This window comes from Diceros bicornis, chromosome 2 (assembly GCF_020826845.1).
Source record: "Diceros bicornis minor isolate mBicDic1 chromosome 2, mDicBic1.mat.cur, whole genome shotgun sequence".
In the NCBI taxonomy this organism is placed as follows: domain Eukaryota; kingdom Metazoa; phylum Chordata; class Mammalia; order Perissodactyla; family Rhinocerotidae; genus Diceros; species Diceros bicornis.
Window position 1 is genome coordinate 21,427,096 of NC_080741.1, and position 18,372 is coordinate 21,445,467.

At 38.8% G+C, this 18,372-nt stretch overlaps 1 protein-coding gene across 1 annotated transcript in view; it reads right to left on the minus strand.

The window, feature by feature from the left end:
• The window catches only part of COL6A5 (collagen type VI alpha 5 chain), a 90,937-nt gene that overhangs the window by 18,624 nt on the left and 53,941 nt on the right, over positions 1-18,372 (minus strand). Inside the window, exons 32-36 of the mRNA XM_058553328.1 lie at positions 16,171-16,658; positions 13,352-13,445; positions 12,131-12,790; positions 9,371-9,461; positions 6,937-7,145 (exon numbers count right to left, since the gene is read on the minus strand). Of these exons, the coding sequence (XP_058409311.1) occupies positions 6,937-7,145; positions 9,371-9,461; positions 12,131-12,790; positions 13,352-13,445; positions 16,171-16,658 (1,542 nt within the window). The remainder of the gene's footprint in view (positions 1-6,936; positions 7,146-9,370; positions 9,462-12,130; positions 12,791-13,351; positions 13,446-16,170; positions 16,659-18,372) is intronic.

Sequence of the window (18,372 nt, forward strand, 5' to 3'; positions counted from 1 at the left end):
CCTAGCATATCCTAAGTACTCCACAAGTACAATTTTTAGAGGGAAACAAACAAATAGAAAAGCCTCAGACATCTGAAAATCCTGCCCGTGATACTCTATTTTGCAAACCAGAATTTCCATAAGAAAAAAAGTCAAACTGGTATTAGTGGAACACAACTGACACACACGTGCACAAGTACACGCAGAAAGCTCATTTTGTTGTCTTTATGCACGCTTAACTGCAGAGGAGTTGGCAATAATTTACACACCTCTCCATTGAAAACTGCCAACCCAGGCCTGTCCTCCCTTCTGTCTGGTGAGGTAACTGGTCAAGCTCTCAGCTGGGGCAGCAAGGGAGACAGGCACAAGTGTGTCTGTCATTGTGTGTGTCATTGATTTTATGCCAAAGGGAAATACAGACACATTTAAAATCTCTTGTTTTGTTGTATGAGGTCTTCTTTCTCCCATTTGTCTGGGAGTGGGAGTGACGGTCTTAAAATAGATTGCATCCTTTTCCCCAAACACTTAGAATCAATGTCTTTCTTGCCTAGACTTTTCTAGGTGGCACTTAGTCCACAAGACTCACTCTTGCCTTCTACTTCACACTCAGAAACAATAGTCTGCAGAAGGTACCAGCATACCGAGAAAAAGTGATGCATGCCTTAGGAGTCACTTATATCCAACCCACTGGATCCGGCACTTTGGTTTTTATGGCGTTATTCTGTGCCCTGGCCTCTGACTGAGTTTATAAGCAGTTTATAAGGCCAATTTATTCTGGCCTTATGGCCTCTGGATGAGTTTATAAGCAGGGATTTTAAAAAATGAAATTAAGTTTTAAAAATAGAATTGCACCACCAAAATTATTTTAAAATAACTCTCTCAAATGATGACATGGTTTAACTTACTCTCAGACTTGGCAATTGGATATAGTTCCCCATTTGTGAATGCAGATAACGCCATCAGCAGGCAACATGGCATACACAGTTAGAAGTTAGCATTTTTGTGCAGATGGGCATGGGTTTGAATCCTGGCTCTGCCACTTACAAGCTATGTGACTTTGCCTGAGGTTCTTAACCTTTGCACCAGTGTCATCATCTGTAAAATGTAAAATGTAACAATAATGATGATGATAGATTTTTTTGGTAAAGATTAAATGAAATGAGATATATAAAGTGTTTAGCATAATACCTAGCACATAGTTGCACTAAATAAGCAGTAGCTTCTGTGGTTACTATTATTCCTCATGCATTGTTTAAACATCAAGCAAGACAGTGTATGCAATGCTTTGAGAACTGTACTACCTGGAATAAATATTGGCCTCCAAATCTTCCATCTGCACTTTTTATTAAACTCAATACTTTCTGACTTGTATTAGGCATTTTTTTGTACATAAAGAATATACTCTGTTGGACTATAAGCTCCTTGAAAACAGGGCCTCTAAGTCTTTTTTATTTTAAACCTAACTCCCCAAAGAGACTAGCTGAGGGCTTAACTCAGAACAGGAGCCCAATACATATTTGCTACATGAAAGGATGTCTCAAAAATCATGTGAAAATCCACGTAAATGCTTAGCAGAGTCCTTTCACATCGTAAGCCCTCAATGAGGGCTGCCACTGCCACCTTCCCCACCACCACTATCCCTACCACCCTCACACCTGTACCTCCACCTCCACTGCTGCTTCTGTCAACACCGCCATCACCTCCCCACCGCTACCGTTATCACTACCACCATCAGCACCAGCTCACCCTCATACCTCCACCTCCATCTCCACCATCAACAATATCACCACCCCCACCATCTCCACCACCCACTTCTACCATCACCATCAGCAACAGCACACACCTTCATCACCATTGTCTTCACTACTATGACCAGCACCAACATTATCATCACCACCACCATCACCCAATTACTACTTCAAGTGTCCAATTTTTATTCCATTATAAAGGGGTCCACGTGAAAAAAGTGTCACTAATACTCTAGAACATTGCTTTGTTAACTGCAACAAACGACTGCATGAGACCTACAGAAGCAACCTCAGTGTATGTTTGAATTCAGATAGTCCACATACCCTGAACTCTCAGTTCACGGTAGTTTCGCCCACATGCAAAACCTTCAAGACACTCAAAACTATAATAACAATATAGTAAATTCCCAAGCAGAAGTAAATGCAACAACCTCAGTCTACAGTTTAAAATGAACAGGAAACTCAGTTTATTCCCCAAGGAACATCAAGATGCTTAAGATTTCCTAAAGAGTTCATGAAACATGTCATTAAAATTCAGACATGACCACAATTCTATTACTGATCTCCTCTTTAGAATGTATACTGATTTGGAAGTAACACATTCAGCTGGGGTTCCATGGGTGACTCAGAAGCAAATTCTGCTGCATTTAATTCCAGTATAGATTTAAATTTAAGAGAAGTAAAGATATATATTCAAGTTCAATACATGACAGCAAAAATCAGAAGCAAGCTAAGTGTTCAACATGAGTAAATATTTAAATACATTCATTCATTGAAAGAAAAATTATGAGGACACAGAGAAATCAAGACACTTATGTAGCTTGCAGCAATATGGAAAATGTATGACATAATATTATGTGAAAAGCAGTATATGCAATTGAATAAAACTATATAAACTTATATGCCTACGGAAAAAACAAAGAATATAGTACACACTACAAATAGCTCAGTTTGCTTGTCTGATTTTAGATTCTTTGCACTCAAGTTTTATGTGGTATGATAGTACTTTTATAATTTTTTTTAAAATTAGCAGAATCCTGAGGGCATAATGGGGAAACAGTGGACCGGGTGTAGGAATCGTGAGTCCCTATACTGAATCTTCCAGTTCCATGATCTTGGGGGCATGGAGTTTATCCTAAAAAGAGTTTCTCTCAGTATTGACAGTTTGGATAATTCTTCATTGTGAAGGGGATGTCCTGTGCGTTGTATGATGTTTACCAGCACCCGTGGCCTCTACCCACTAAATGCCAGTAGCACCCTCCAGCTGCGACAACAAAAAATTTCTCCAGACAATGCAATGCGTCTCCTAGGGTGGGGGAGAATGGAATCACCCCCAGGTGAATTTGCAAGAGGTGATCACTAAATACCTCCTCAGCTGTAGCACCCCACAGTTGATTCAAAGTCAAAAGACATATTGTTTAAAAAAAAAAAACTGATTTGTAGATCAGATTCATATTCAAGTTAGAAAAATAAAAAATATAAAGCAAAATCCATGCAAATTCCCTTGAGCACAATTCCAGCCTAGTTTGAAGGGAGAGGTGTTGCTTCTTAGTTTTCAATGCAATTCTTTGAAAAGAACGTCAGCTGAAGCTATCCTAAGGCCTGAGACTGCTTGAAGCTGTGAGTGAACCCTAGGCTGAGTCTCGGTTGGTCTTTAACATTCATTACAAATTATCCTGTCCTTTATTCTTGAAAGTAGACTAACCGTATCTTAAATATTGGTGAAAATAGCACCTGTGATGAAAGTGCGAGTCTCAACACTGAGCAACAGCTGCAATTTAATTAGAATTAAACCACACATTTTTCATTACATAATTCCAAAAAACTATGTGCAGTCCGTCAGTAAGTAGTAATTAGGAGGGACTGAATTTTCCAAGGAAACTTTACATTGCAGATGTCGTGGTCAAAACGCGACAGTATCACTAGATGATCTCTCCATATTTGGATCTTAAACAGCATTTTGTTAGATACGTGTTGGATGGATGGACGGATGGAGGGATGAATGTTCAGTGGTCTTGGATGAGTGAAATAAAATTATAATCCAGTTCACCTGGAACCCTTTGGAAACAGGCATTCTCTGGAAACAGAACTTCTGTTCTGTGCTACTAAATACCCAATTGCTTTCAGCTCCATTGAGATCACAGAGCAAAGCTGGCACACCAAAGTGGTAGGATGAGCAGTGGCCTTAAACTTCAGCCTATATCAGAATCAGCTGTGCTGCTTGTTAAGCCTGATCGCTGAGCCCCACCCGAGTTTCTGCTTCAGTAGGTCTGGGATGTGTGCTGAGAACCTGCATGTCTAACGAGTTCCCAGGTGATGCTGATGCTGCTGGTTTAGGGACCACACTTTGAGAACCACTGGGATAGTGGATCTCAAACTTGAAGACATACGAAAATCACCTATGGTGGTTTTTTTGTTTTTTTTTTTCCTGTGAGGAAGATCAGCCCTGAGCTAACATCCATGCTAATCCTCCTCTTTTTGCTGAGGAAGACCAGTTCTGAGCTAACATCTATTGCCAATCCTCCTCCTTTTTTTTCCCCAAAGCCCCAGTAGATAGTTGTATGTCATAGTTGCACATCCTTCTAGTTGCTGTATGTGGGACACAGCCTCAGCATGGCTGGAGAAGCGGTGCGTCAGTGCGCGCCTGGGATCCGAACCCGGGCTGCCGGTAGCGGAGCGCGTGCACGTAACCACTAAGCCACGAGGCCGGCCCACCTATGGTGGTTTTAAAGCTTGTAGCTTTTTCCTTGCCACTCACACCCCTAAATATGAAACAGCAGATCTGAGGAGGGCTTAGGAATCTGTGCTTATGGAGGACTTCCAGGTGATTCTGATACAGATTGTCCTTGAGCTGCTGTAAGGAGTGGCAAGGGCCAGGAAAGGTGATGGAATTGAAGATGAACTTGGAAGTCAGAGCAGGTAGAAAGAGGCAGAGGGAGAGGCATAGGTAGAGAGAGATAGTGGGTGTGCTTCTTGTGTAAGAGAGTGATACACAACTCATCGCCAGCCCACAGGACTCTGGGAACTCTGTAAATTTTTTAAATGCTTAAGATTTCCGACTTTCCTCCAAGACTCAGCTCAAGGGCAGAAAGATCAGCCATCAGCCATAAGAATCACATTATAAATGAGTAACTAGCACAGCATATGGAGAGGCTTCCGAAAGTTATCGACCTTTTATTTGCGCAATACATCTGGAACTTATCAAAGCTCATCTCTTAGTGACTGAATAAAATATCTGAACCACAATTTACTCTCCACGAGGACAGCACCTTATACAGAAAGTTCTCAGCAGGTTTTGGCAACTGGCTAAACAAAGAAAGACAGGAACAGCACAAAGTCCCTAGACAACACTTGATGATCTTTAAAGGATAAAAAATATATGATATCCTTATGATATGAGTCTCATAAAAATATATGAGACTCGCACTGTTTCCAGGCTATCACAATCTGACACAATCCTCCCTGGAACTCCCAGCCCACTTCAACTCACTGCAGGAGAAAGTGGGTGGGGTAGGGGTAACTGACAATTTACACTTTTTCCTACTAGAGAGCCATATACAATTTTTTTTTTCTGGCCAAATTGGACCTTACACTGGCTACGAGTATCTCAATTTCCAGATATCCAAAAAATCAAATGAAAAGTCTATTATTACTGCACAATGGTCATTAAAGATGGCTGCAAAGAAGAGTTTCTTTTCTTTTTTTCTTTCTTAAATATCCAGATAGCTGTCTTTCCTGAGAAGATTCACATTTCTGAGTTATTAGACTTCAGAATGCTTACCTCTAACAAAACTATCACGAATGACGGTTTGGTATTCTAACACTGCCAAAACTACTTCTCATTTTCTTTTTCTTCTTTTTAAATCAAACTTAATAAATTCCTGTGCCTTGAGGGCTGTTGTAATTCCCATATCATTAAAATAAACACCTAAAATTAACTACATCTATTAAAACGAACAAATATTTTACTCTCTTCCTTAAGCTACGTCTATAAGACAATAAAAAATTGTTTCAGCTAAAAAATATACACATCTGAATGCCTTAATGCCATCATATTACATACATCCAGGTTTACTGTATTACCTCTTTTCTGAGCCTTGTTTTTCAACTAATGATTGATTGACTTTTTAATTCTTAATTCTAGCTTCTACAAAGAAAGTTCAGCTGTTTTAATTTTTTTAATTTATTTATTTTGTTCCCCCAAAGCCCCAGTAGATAGTTGTATGTCATAGCTGCACATCCTTCTAGTTGCTGTATGTGGGACACGGCCTCAGCATGGCCGGAGAAGCAGTGTGTCGGTGGACGCCCGGGATCCGAACCTGGTCCGCCAGCAGCGGAGGGCGGGCACTTAACTGCTAAGCCACGGGGCCGGCCCAAAGTTCAGCTGTTTTAAAGATAAAGTTCAAATATTTATAATTCAGAAACGGGGGGGAAAGTGTGGGAACATGAGTATTGAACCCAAGGAAAAGAAAATTTATCTATCTAAGAAAGCCACTAAGAATGAATAATTGGCATGAAATTGGCCCCTTTTTCTTTTAAACGTGCATATTCTAACACCACACATGATATTTATCACAATGCTTTAAATGCTGGCACTCTGGCCAAAAGAACTTTTGGAAGACTCCAGACGCATAGGTGGAATGGCTGAATAGTCTGTTTAGAATGTCACCCTTTTTAATGAAAATACAGACAAAACTCCTATGTATCTGATTTATTTGAAACTATTAAATCCTGACAAAAGGTATTAATGCTTTACCATTCAAATATATAGAGTAGGCAATGGGGGAGTTTATGCTTTATCATTTCCAGGTACTTAAAAATTTAACTTATACCTTCTCATGCAATCACAAATTCTGGGGGACTGGCCAGGCCAACTTTCAAAGTCATTTTAATCCCTCCTTTGCTCTGATGCTCTCTATATTGCCTCCTTCTACATCACACTAACATTTTAAGTTGTGGAATCTAGAGAAATCTTAAGTCTCGTGAGAACATCAGGGATATTTCTTAGAGCTGACATCAGCAATCTCCTTAGTGGTGCCTGTCACCATTTAAATCTTCACTTTCAACAAAAGCAGTAGTTGTAGCTACCATCCTGAACTTGAAAAAAGTTGCTTTAGATATCAGCTTCAATTTATGTGATTCTCCACTAGTGTTAAAAGACAAGGACCTGTTACTTAAAAATTTCCACCGTAACTTTTCATTTCCTTACCAGAAGTGAGACTTGCAATTCCTTTAGAATCCTTATGTTTTTCATATTTAATCATTAATTCCTGTGGCACAAACATTTGGCTTGGAACGTAAACCAAATGGTCACTTCCGTTATCCTCCAAGACAAAAGATGAGTCTCTCTCAGCACTTAATTCCCGGCCAGTGAAGCTGTTCTGTCTTAAAGAAACCTCATGTGGCTCAGTAGTAAATCTAGAAGACAAAAAGGAAAGTTTTAGGTGCATGAGGGTAACTTTGGGGAATGCAAACAAAATATCCCAGCAACTTAATATAGTTGATTATTTCTTAGGAAAAAAACAAGTGAGTGGTACAACTCTAAATTCATTTCATCAAATAATTCACTAATATTTGTTATACTTATTATTAAAAAAGTATAAATTGATAAATTAAAAAATTCCCATTTATTCTTCCTTTTCCCCCACCTGCTTATAGCCTATGAAATACTACTTTGGAATAAACCAAGTCTGATTTGCCACAGATTTTTAGATAAATGATGAGAAACTCAATCATAGGTTATTTGGAACAACCAAATATTGTGTCTCAGACTGACATCAATCACCACAGAAAATATAGAAAACAATCATTTAATTTACCAAGAACTACTCTGAGAAGAATAGACTATATAAAACATATCTCATTGACATCATGACTCTTAAAATGGTGTCTACATTTATATTCTTAAGAGTTTGAGTTCTCTGTGATAATTGAGAACATTGTGTTTTTATTTAGATTATGATATAAAGCATATACAATATAAGTTTATCTTTATTTTTATTCTATTCAAGGAACTTTATGCAATTTCAATGTCCATGTTTATATTTGTATTTGATACTGGTGTTTGGCACCCAGTAGTACAATTTTAACTGTTGAGAGTTAATGAGGACAGGGGAAAAAGTCAGACATAATACATGAATAATACATTCACACCAAGTGAAAACCAAATGCTATCATGACACATAGTATGGGTAATTTTGCAGTAGTGCAGGTAAAGACAAGTGCTGAGGAATCAAGTTATCATGCAACCTAGCAGGCACGCTGAAAGTGGATGTAGCTCTGCAGCATGCATCATATTTTATGTATTTCACCAATATGGACCATATCTTTTTAGTTTTCAGGAATTTTATTTCGGCAAAGCAGAATCATCTATTATATTAAATTAGTGTTTTAAATTTGTATCTTATTGACTTTGCTGCACAAATTTGTTTTGGGTTGATAGTTGCACAAGAACTATAAGCATAAGGTATTTTCAGCTAGCTTTATGTTTATACAGATTTAAATAACATTATAATATCTGCAGTTCTGTAAGAATCGATTTTCCTTTAAATGAGTTTATGAGTTATTCAGTGTTGGGGAACACTGCTTCATGACATCAGTGCCATAGTGTCCCTCAGAAGTTGTTGGCTGCTGGACACTTCCTTCCTAAACTACCGAGTAAATGAAATCTGACATTGGAGGAACATGTACTCGCACGAATGCTGAGGAACGCTTCATCTTGCCATTTTGCTTCTGGATGTGGGTAAGAGACCTTATCTGTTCTGAGAAGCTCTTTGCTTAATTGCAGTCTGAGAGGATGGAGTATTTATGGGCCTAAATCTGGGCTATCACAGGGCTGCAGTCAGGGATTCCAAGCTCAGGGAAGTATAGAGAGAAAAGAGAGCAACCAAATGGGCCACTCTCGTGCTGTTTGAGGTTCAAGATTCATTCAGATTAATTATTTATATATTTCTTTTTAGGATAGAATTTTAAGGAAAATTATTTACAGGTGAAATTATATCGTCGGGTCTTTTATGCTAGGTTCTGAGGATGAAACAATGAATCATATGCAGCCCAGACTTCAGTGAGACAAGACATTGGGATAAACTGTAATAAGAGCCTCAGCAGAGGTATAAAAAGGTACAAAAAAGGGAGAAACTATGGATTTTGACTGAGAGTAAAGATGAGCTTCAAAGAGGAGACAGCTTTAATCAGGGCCATGAAAGACGGGTTTCACTGGAAGGAACAGGGTCCCAGGCAGTGTGACCAGAGGCCCAGGAGGGTAAAACAACAGTTCACACCTTGCAGACAAGAGTCCAGTGTAGCCAGAATGCAGCACTTATGGTGGGAGACATGGGAAGTGAGGCTGAGGTGGGTTGAGGCTAAACTGTGGGTTCTATTCTGGGGTAAATTTCAAAGTGGGAATTTCTGAAGAAACCATGAATTCAAAGGCAAAATGGTAAGAAAGCTCATGAGGATGTTATAAAAACTTTGATAGAGAGAGCATGCTAGATGTGTAACTTCTGCTACAGAAAATGGAATACAGGAAAAACCTTTACTTAGAGACCTTATTAGCTTACTCAACCTAGTAACCTGCCATCAGCCAGTTATAAATCATCAGTCAATTAACAGTCACTTGTAAATATAAGAGCTTTCTAACTCACAGGAGATCGCTATTTTGATCATCCTCTCCTTCTGAATGGATGAGTCTACAGGCATTCTCAAGCATCGGTGGTGGGTACTGATTGAATCCTCCTATTGAGAGAGCAAAGTTATAGTTAGATTTTTAAGCTAGAAATTGTGTTTGCTAGGTAAAGAGAATCCCAACAGGAATCCTCTTGAAGCAATAAATATCACTAAAATATTTCAGCAAAATTTGTTTGGGGTGAAAACAGAAAATAGTAGCAACTAGAAATAGCATTCAAAACTTGATTTTAGAGTGCTTTGCAGCCAAAGAATTACCAGGAGGTCCTGGAAACAGACCTCCTCTCATTTACGAGTTAATTGTGATGCAGAGACACATGATTCCCATATGCTCAGGCTAACATAATCTAAGGGAAATTTTATTCTGACTCTATAAAGCTTTTTCACTCAGACTTATGCTAATGGATCAAACATAGAAAAAGTAATATTTTATTACATGATGCTATTTCTGTGCTTCTGCACCAATTAACACTGATTTCCTAGGAGAAAAATAATCACAGAAAAGATTTTAGCTTACTGACCTAAATAATATGTCCCTTTACCCCTTTCCCATTGTTTGTTCTATAAACTGTGGAATATTGAGACGTATATCGTTTTTTCCCCTCATTCAGGAAAAGAAATAGTTTTTTAGTTAAAGGAGGCCTTTGACCATCAAATGATCCAAGACTCCATGGAAATGTCTCAGAGAACGTTTATGGTTTTATAATAATCGTATTTCTTTAGTTCTGAGATGAGCATTTTTTTTCCCAAAATGAGACTGTGTCTTCTAATCAATTGCATTTGACAGTTGCTGTTAGTGAGGCAGGAATTGTGATGCAGTTACTATTGCCTGTGCTTGTGGGAACAGCAAATGTGCCAGCACTAAAACTTGTAGAATCGGGGTCAGTAGTTTAGAAAAAATTCCCATAAGTAGGGGAGTAGTTTAATCCCTACAAACCACGTGGTTATGGGAAGGCAGTGAATTGGATGTGTTTAACAGCATTGCTCAGGGGGAAATCAGCCGTAAGCTAGTTTTACTTGATCACAAAGCCACTTAAGAGCCCAGCAAGACCAGTTTTGAGTTACTTTATAGAGTCTTTCAAAATTGCTGCATCATTATCAATCTTGATGGCCCAAAGAACAATATTGCATGGAAAAAGATGGATATCCATGACTCTGAGTCAAGAAAGAGCTCACAAGAGTCAGATTTTGAATAAGAAGTGTTAGGAATGCCTTAAACAGTCTAGTTCACATATATTCCCTTTTTATGCATGCACAAGAATGATATATGATAGTCTAAAAGAACTCTTTCAATTACTATAAAATAACTCTAATAGAAAAGTTGATGTCAACATTTAATTAGAAGCATTTTTTTCTTTATTTTTACATAATATAATGGTGCATAATGCAATTGAAGGCATTTAGAGTTAAAGAAATCACATGATATTCCCAAAAAGGCAATTATTGGATTCTCCAATTGAATATGAGTCACAGGAGAAAGGTGACTCTCTGCAACGAAGAGTGAACTCTCACAACATTGTCACTGCGGTGGTGTTGGAGACTCCTTGAAGACCAGGGCAACTTCAGAATTCTAGCGCGGTGGGATTGGTTCCAGCAGAACTTAACTCTAAACCTGTCCAATTTTCAAAAAGAACAGGTTCAGCTCTGATTCTGTGGGATCTTCTAGAGCTGGGTTTCTCAACCTCAGTGCTACTGACATTTTGGACTGGATCACTCTTTCCTGCGGGGAGTGTCCTGTGCATTGTAGGATGTTTAGCAGCAGTCCTAGTCTCTACCTGCTAGATACCAGTAGTATCCTCTCCCTCAGTTGCAACAACCAAAAATGTCTCCAGACATTTCCAAACGTCCTCTAGGGGGCAAAATCATCCCCAGTTGAGAACCACTACTCTAGAGTGTTTTCCAAACTATTTGTGGTGAAGGACAAGGTAGTTTTATTTCTAATCCTTTGCAGATTGATACGTTTGGTTTATATCTTGTTCAGTGAGATAGAGTCCACTGTTCATGCACTTTATGCCATGGCAATGACAAATTGCTTTAAAAGTTTCTAGATGCTTACTCTTGATTTCTGTGTTTCCCTCTTCACAGATCAGTTTGTGGACTAGCATCCACCCAATGGGTGACACTTTGTAGTCCATTGGCCTAGAGCCTTGCTATTCAAAATGTCATTCTTAGACAAGAAGCATTGACATCACTTGGGAACCTGTTAGAAATGTGGAATCTCAGGCTTCACCCTAGACATACTGAATCAGAAGCTGCATTTTAACAAGATTTCTATGTGATTTGTATAGTCAGACTCTTTGGGAGCAGCACAGGACTGTGCCATCTTTACATCCTCACACAGGTCTCCAGGGTGTGCCAATGATGGAAACAAACCAGGTGTAGCAGGGAAAATTTTTATTTCAATGCTCATCCTGGAGACCATCTAAGAGCTGCTAAAACTTCTTTAGGTTGAGCGAGTGTGGCTCAGGAGACCTCCAATCACTCTGCGCTTTCTGGTGCTGAGATTTTAGCTAAGAGACATTCTATCATGAAAAAGGTCTCAAAGTATTATGACCAAGGTATAAACAGGATATTACCAGGATATGTCCTGTCCCTGTCCCCATCCCACCATCAAATTCATATATTTGGGTTAGCTATAAACACAAAGATAAGTTAGGTTATCAATACTATTAACAAACACTAATTTATTACGACAGAGGAAAAACAAAATAATGACTTACGTCGGACTGAGTATACAAATGGCTTTAAAAACTTCACAACATAATCCAGATCTGGTTTGTGAATTCTCCCGAGCTGTATCAGATGGTGATCAAGTGGGTAGCTGGCTAACTCCTCCATGTCGTCCCTATGTGTAGAGCCCAGGGAAATCACAAATATGACATAGCCTTGACACTTGGCCCTTAGAGTCATCTTCTTTAAGAATTCCATTCTCTCATGATTTTCTCCAGCTGAGACCACAAAGATAGCCTTGTGTTTTCTAAGGTTGGGTGTTCTTGGGAAGAGAGTCTCCATGATCCACTGTAGGGCTTGGCCAATGGTGGCTTCTCCATTTAGCTGCTGGAGGGAAGTCTGGATGTGGTTCTTCATTAGGACTTGGTTGTCATAAGTTGTAAACTCAAACTCTGTTTTTATTGCACCCTTCTTTCTCCTAGAATTATTCCAAGGAGAATAGCTTAACAAGGCAATTCTATCACCAGAGTCTGAAGTTAAAGGGTCTGAAGCAATGTCAAAGTTGTCAAGCATTGAGCTCACCAAGGCTTTTACAGCTTTAAACTCATCATTTGCTATATTCCGAGAATTATCTAAGATGAAGGCTACATCCATGTATGACTTTTCAGGCACAAATACTTCTTCGATGCAAGTATTTGGAAAACACTTATCTGAAAACACATAAAAAGACTCATCATTGGTTCAATGTCAGCACAACAAGACACTGTTGTTTGAGACCTTTTTCAAATGATTCGGTGACTGATTACCAATAATTAATAATCTGATCAATTACCTCTTCAATCTCACATCATTTAAATTAATGAGCAATTTTCAATGTCCCAGTATTTCTGTGGCCAAATTTCTGTGGCAGAAATTTGGGAAGGTCTTTGTTGAAAGCAGATGTAGGTAGCATGTAAATTTGAAGTCTACAAGTCAGGTCCAAACTCATTTAGAAAATATTCTCAATATTTTAGAGGCTTTTGATCAAACTACCAAATTGTCCCCAAAGAAAACCACATCAATTGGAACAATCTTCTAAACCAATTTTCACATTCTATGGAAACTCCAAACATTACAGAAATTGAAACCCTGACATACAGTGTTGAAAGACTGGAAAACTTACGATAGAATCTATAATCAAAAATAGAAATCTCTGATAAAGCCAGATTTAATAACTCACACGAAAGGCATTTAAGTATTTCAACACAATGAATTCTTCTCATTGGTCTTACCATAGCAAAGTGTACAATGCCGAAGTCTTTCCAGTGGTTCATATTCCCCATTTGGAGGAACTGGAATCACCTGAAATGTTCCAGTGTTGTCAAACTGTATTGAAAAAGAAGCATATGCTTATTTGCTCATTTTCTTAGTCATTATCAGGAAGCCACTGTGAATCCACTTTAAGAATTAGTTTGAAAAACACCTAATTAATCACCATTACCTTGCATTATAGCCCTTTGCTCTATTCAGTGCATCTTTATACACACACACACACACACACACACAATCTCCCTTTTTTCCTAAACATAACCCAAAGAAATATACAGAACAGGTATCAGCACCCCTTTTTTAATGAAGAGAAAACTGCCACAAGATAACCACCAGATTCACCCACGAGGGCAAGTATTAAAATCTCACTCATTTCCAAGCTTGCAATTCTGCACTGAATTTTTACATGCTTCTGATTATGTACCAGCTGATTATGTACCACACATCAGCCCCTGAAGTTGGGTCCTGCAGAAATTTTACATTCACAAGTTTCCTTTGGCCTCTTGAAGTAGTGATTTCAACTATTTCCACCCCAATCACACTATCTAGAAGGCACATCTTTCACATGTCAATTGGACTTCCCCAATCACAAATTCCAACTAGAAGTCTATTTCGAAAGGCAGTAGACAGAAGACACTAAGCCTATTCAAAATTCTTAGTAGTATACTACCTGATTGTCTGTTTCTTGATTAGTTTTTTTGCTTTAATATTCACTGAAATGGGCAATATATAGCATTCATTCATTCATTTATTCAGTCAGTGAGTCAATAACTATTTATTGACCATTTCTCTGTGCGAGGCACCATGCAAGGCAGATACTTTTATTACAATGAAAGAAATCTATCATTCCCTGGTGGGGGTGAGGGTATTTCTCAATCCACAAAGATGTTCATACTGTTTCTCCCTCTCCCTTGGGAAATTAAAGGCTTAGAAAAGCCACACCCTCTGTTTTTATGTAAAGTGCTGAGTGACCATTTGGAAATATTTATAGTCATTCCAGTCTTATGGTTAGAAAGTATTTACTACATTCCTACTCTCTACTCTTCATGAAATTGGATGCTTTGGGCATTATTGTATATTTGACCTTGGTGGTCCCCCAAGTAAAGACTAAATGTTGCCTTGGTAAATCAAGAAAGTTTATTCACAGAAGTAAACCACGTGTTCTTCATTCATTCATTTATAATGTTATAGGTACAATATAATGTGCCTATATTGTTTATAGGTATTGTTCTAGGTGCTGGGGATACAGAAATGCATAAAGCAGATAAAATCTCTACCTTACATTCTAGTGGGGGGACATATACCATAGCATAACAAATACAGATCTTCCTCAACTTACGATGGGGTTACATCCTGATAAACTAATCATAAATTGAAAATACTGTAAGTCAAAAATGCATTTAATACACTTAATCTACCGAACATCACAGCTTAGCCTAGCCTACCTTAATCGTGCTCAGAACACTTTCTTTAGCCCACAGTTGGGCAAAATCATCTAATACAAAGCTTGTTTTATAATAAGTGTTGAATATCTTATGTAATTTATTGAATACTGTACTGAAAGTGAAAAACAGAATGGTTGTACGTGTATCGGTTGTTCACCCTCATGATCGCATGACTGACTGGGAGCTGCTGCTCACTGCCCCTGCCCAGCATCATAAGAAAGTATCATACTGCAGATCACTAGCGGGGGAAAAGATCAAAATTCAAAATTTGAAGTACAGTTTCTATGAATACGTACTGCTTTAGCACCATGGTAAAGTCAAAAAATCATAAGTCAAACTATTGTAAGTTGGGGACTATTTGTAAATTAACTATCTAGTATATTGGGAGGTAATTATTGTTGCAGAAAAAACTTCGACTTCCTACAATCCTTTTTGTCAGGATCAATTGTGACTCTCCCTGTGGCTCCTATTTCCAAAAAATTCTTGAATGTGTTATGAGCAGATTGATCTTTTCACGTTATAGAGGATTTCGTTTTCTTTTTATGGTAGAAATACGTGTATTTGTTTGAAAATAGACCTTTATGACCTCCTGGATGACGTGACGGCTTCACCCAGCTCCAGGAGCATGTACTTCATGGATAATCTGAATATATTTAAAAATAGTAGAACAGTAAGTGGAGAGGTTCTTCAGTTGTTTTTTTTTTTTGCGGGGGCGGGAAGCAGAGATCTCAGGAGAATCGGTGAATCCAAAGGGATGGAACTTCTCTTGGGAAAAATGTTCATACACATCAAATGTTTTACACAACATTAAGGGTTCAAAGATCCCCTAAACTTCATCCATCACAGGTTAAGACCAGCTGTTCAATGAGATACAGAGAGCAGATGACAGATTTGAGAAACACGAATGCTGTAGAGGGCTGGTAGAGTACCATATTCACAGCCCTTTCTATCAGACAGACTTGAGTTTGAATCTTGATTTAGCCATTTAGTAGCTGTACAAAATTGAAGAAGTCACTCAAACTCTCTGGGCCTCAGTTTCCCCATTTTTAAATGGAGATAACAATTGTATTCACTTCAGAGTGTAGTGAGAATGTATGAGTATGTATGTAAAGCTCTAGGGACAGTGCCTGGCACACAGCAGGAGCAGAGCAAATGTGGCTGTTATTATGATTGACTCCTGTTATTAGGTATTGGATTTCATGGACCCTGATAACAACATAACTATGAAAACCGCAAAGAGGATCAAGAGGCCACATATCTCCCCCTACTCCCCACTACTCCCATCCTGCTAGTACCACTATCTTAAAAATAAAGATGTTGCCAAGGGAAGTTCTTACCCCAAAAGCCTCATCAAGGAAATTCCTTTCATTAAAAGCAAAGACTGCTGGACTGATATCCAGGGCGCTAAACTCCATGGTGGCTGTGATGATGGACGACCTACTGGCTGCTTGTCCATTGCTAAAAAACACAGCAACTCTCCTCACGTTGGCTCCTGGATAAGTCCGCTTGAAAATATTTCGGGCCACAAACCTCATCGCATTACCAATGTCTCGGGCTTCTGTGGGGATTTGATATTTTATTTGGGAAAGAAGCTGGAGGAGTTGCTTCTTTCTATGGTAGTCAGACCAACGGATGAGATAGTTGGTGTCGGAGTCATAGGAAACCACAACTACACTTGCTCCCACAGGGCAATTATTTTCCCTGATGTTAAGGTCATTGACAATAGAAGCGATGATGTCCTTCATTTCATTAAATCTCTGTTCTGTGATACCGTAGGACTGGTCCAAGGCAAACACCAGCTCTGTTGGATACGGAGGACACTTTTCTACAAAAATGAAAAGCAGAGTATGAAGTTATTTCACTAGATCAAAAGCCTTTCTCATTCTCTTTACTCCAGTGAGGCTGGTTGACACCGAGGTCTAGGAAAATGCAAATGTCACATACAGCTCTAGAACGAGAGGTACCCACATGTGAAGGAAGGAAAGGTTTCTGCTTTGTTAGCTCGAAGGTGTTATACAAATATAGAGCATTAATATTTGGCTATATGATGCTCAGACCTCACAGTCCACTATCAGGCTGCTACTTAACAAGCAATGGGATAGAGTATTTGGGCTGACGGAACTGCTCTGTATCCTGATCGTGGTGGTGGTTACATTAATCTATGCATGTGTTAAACCTGAACTCACATAAAAAAAGTGAATTTTACTGCACATAAATTTTAAAAAATGAATAAAAAGAAATTACGGCTTATTGGGTATTTTGAAAGTTTACTCTTTCTACAAATCTTCAGAAATTCTCTACTAATAATGGAAAGGTCAGCTGGAAGATCTCCATCCACTTATGCAACAAATATTTATTGAGTACCGCCATGTGAAAAGCAGGGTGACATACACTGTGAGGTAGATGCAAAGATGAACCAAATGCAGGTCTGCCCTCAAGGAATTTTTACTGGGGAGGATCATTATATTACAAGGTATAGAGTGATGCTTATTCTTAATGGGGATTCAGAGGAAAAAAGGCTGTTTCCAAAGAGAGGAGATCTCAGGGGCTTCATGAAAGCTAGCTTTTGAATGAAAGCGAGGGTGGCAGGAGAAAGAGAGCATCACGGACCACTGCAGGCTTGCAACAAGCTATTATAAAAATGGGACTGTCTGCAATTCCCAACTCAGTCGTAATAGTCTTATGATGATTGAACTTTAGGAATTTCATAGGGAATCTGCCCTATGTATCAAACCTAACTTTTGAAAGTCCTTGTTAAAGTCTGAACACAGGAAGAGAAAAAGGAATTATTTGAAAAATAAGCATTATCTGTACAGGCTGTTCTACTATCCCCAATCTGGCTAACTCCCAAAGCACATTAAACTCGAAATAGCCCATATCCCAGTAATAGAAACAGAAGAGGAAGTGTTGGTTTAGAGATGTGTTTTGAATCAAGGAATTTTACTATGAAGAAATTTTTATAATATGGAAGGCAATAATGAACAATAAAATTAGAGAAATGAAGTATTCCTTATCTCTTAGCCCTATACTAAAAATTATTAATGGAGTGGCAGACAAGCATATTCAAGACTGACCTACCATCACAGATTCTCCCAGAAGACAGAATCACTTTCTATTTATTTTTATTCTCTCCCTTTCCTAGTGCCCAGCAGGGTACCTGATAAACTTAATTCAAATCCATGAAGTTTTATTGGGCACTTACATGAGTAAGGTTTTTTTCTTTTGAAATGTAAATTCCAAAGTAAATGGTGCCAAACTTTAGGATAAGCTCAAAGACCCTGTGGGTCTACCTTGGCAGGCCTCTTGGAGACCAGGAGCTCAACTTCAAGGACAATGTCATCCCAGGGATCTAAGGCATCATCAACACCAACTGCAGTCTAGGCCCCGAGAAGACCATCCATGGCAGGGTCAGGTTTACAAGTGGTGGGCACTTGACAAGATGAAAGGTGTGAATGTGGGTCAGAGGGAGGAAAGGAAACATCACTAGTCCAAGAAGCCAGTGTCCATGGGGTCAGTAGCATACAGAGCAATAGAATGTG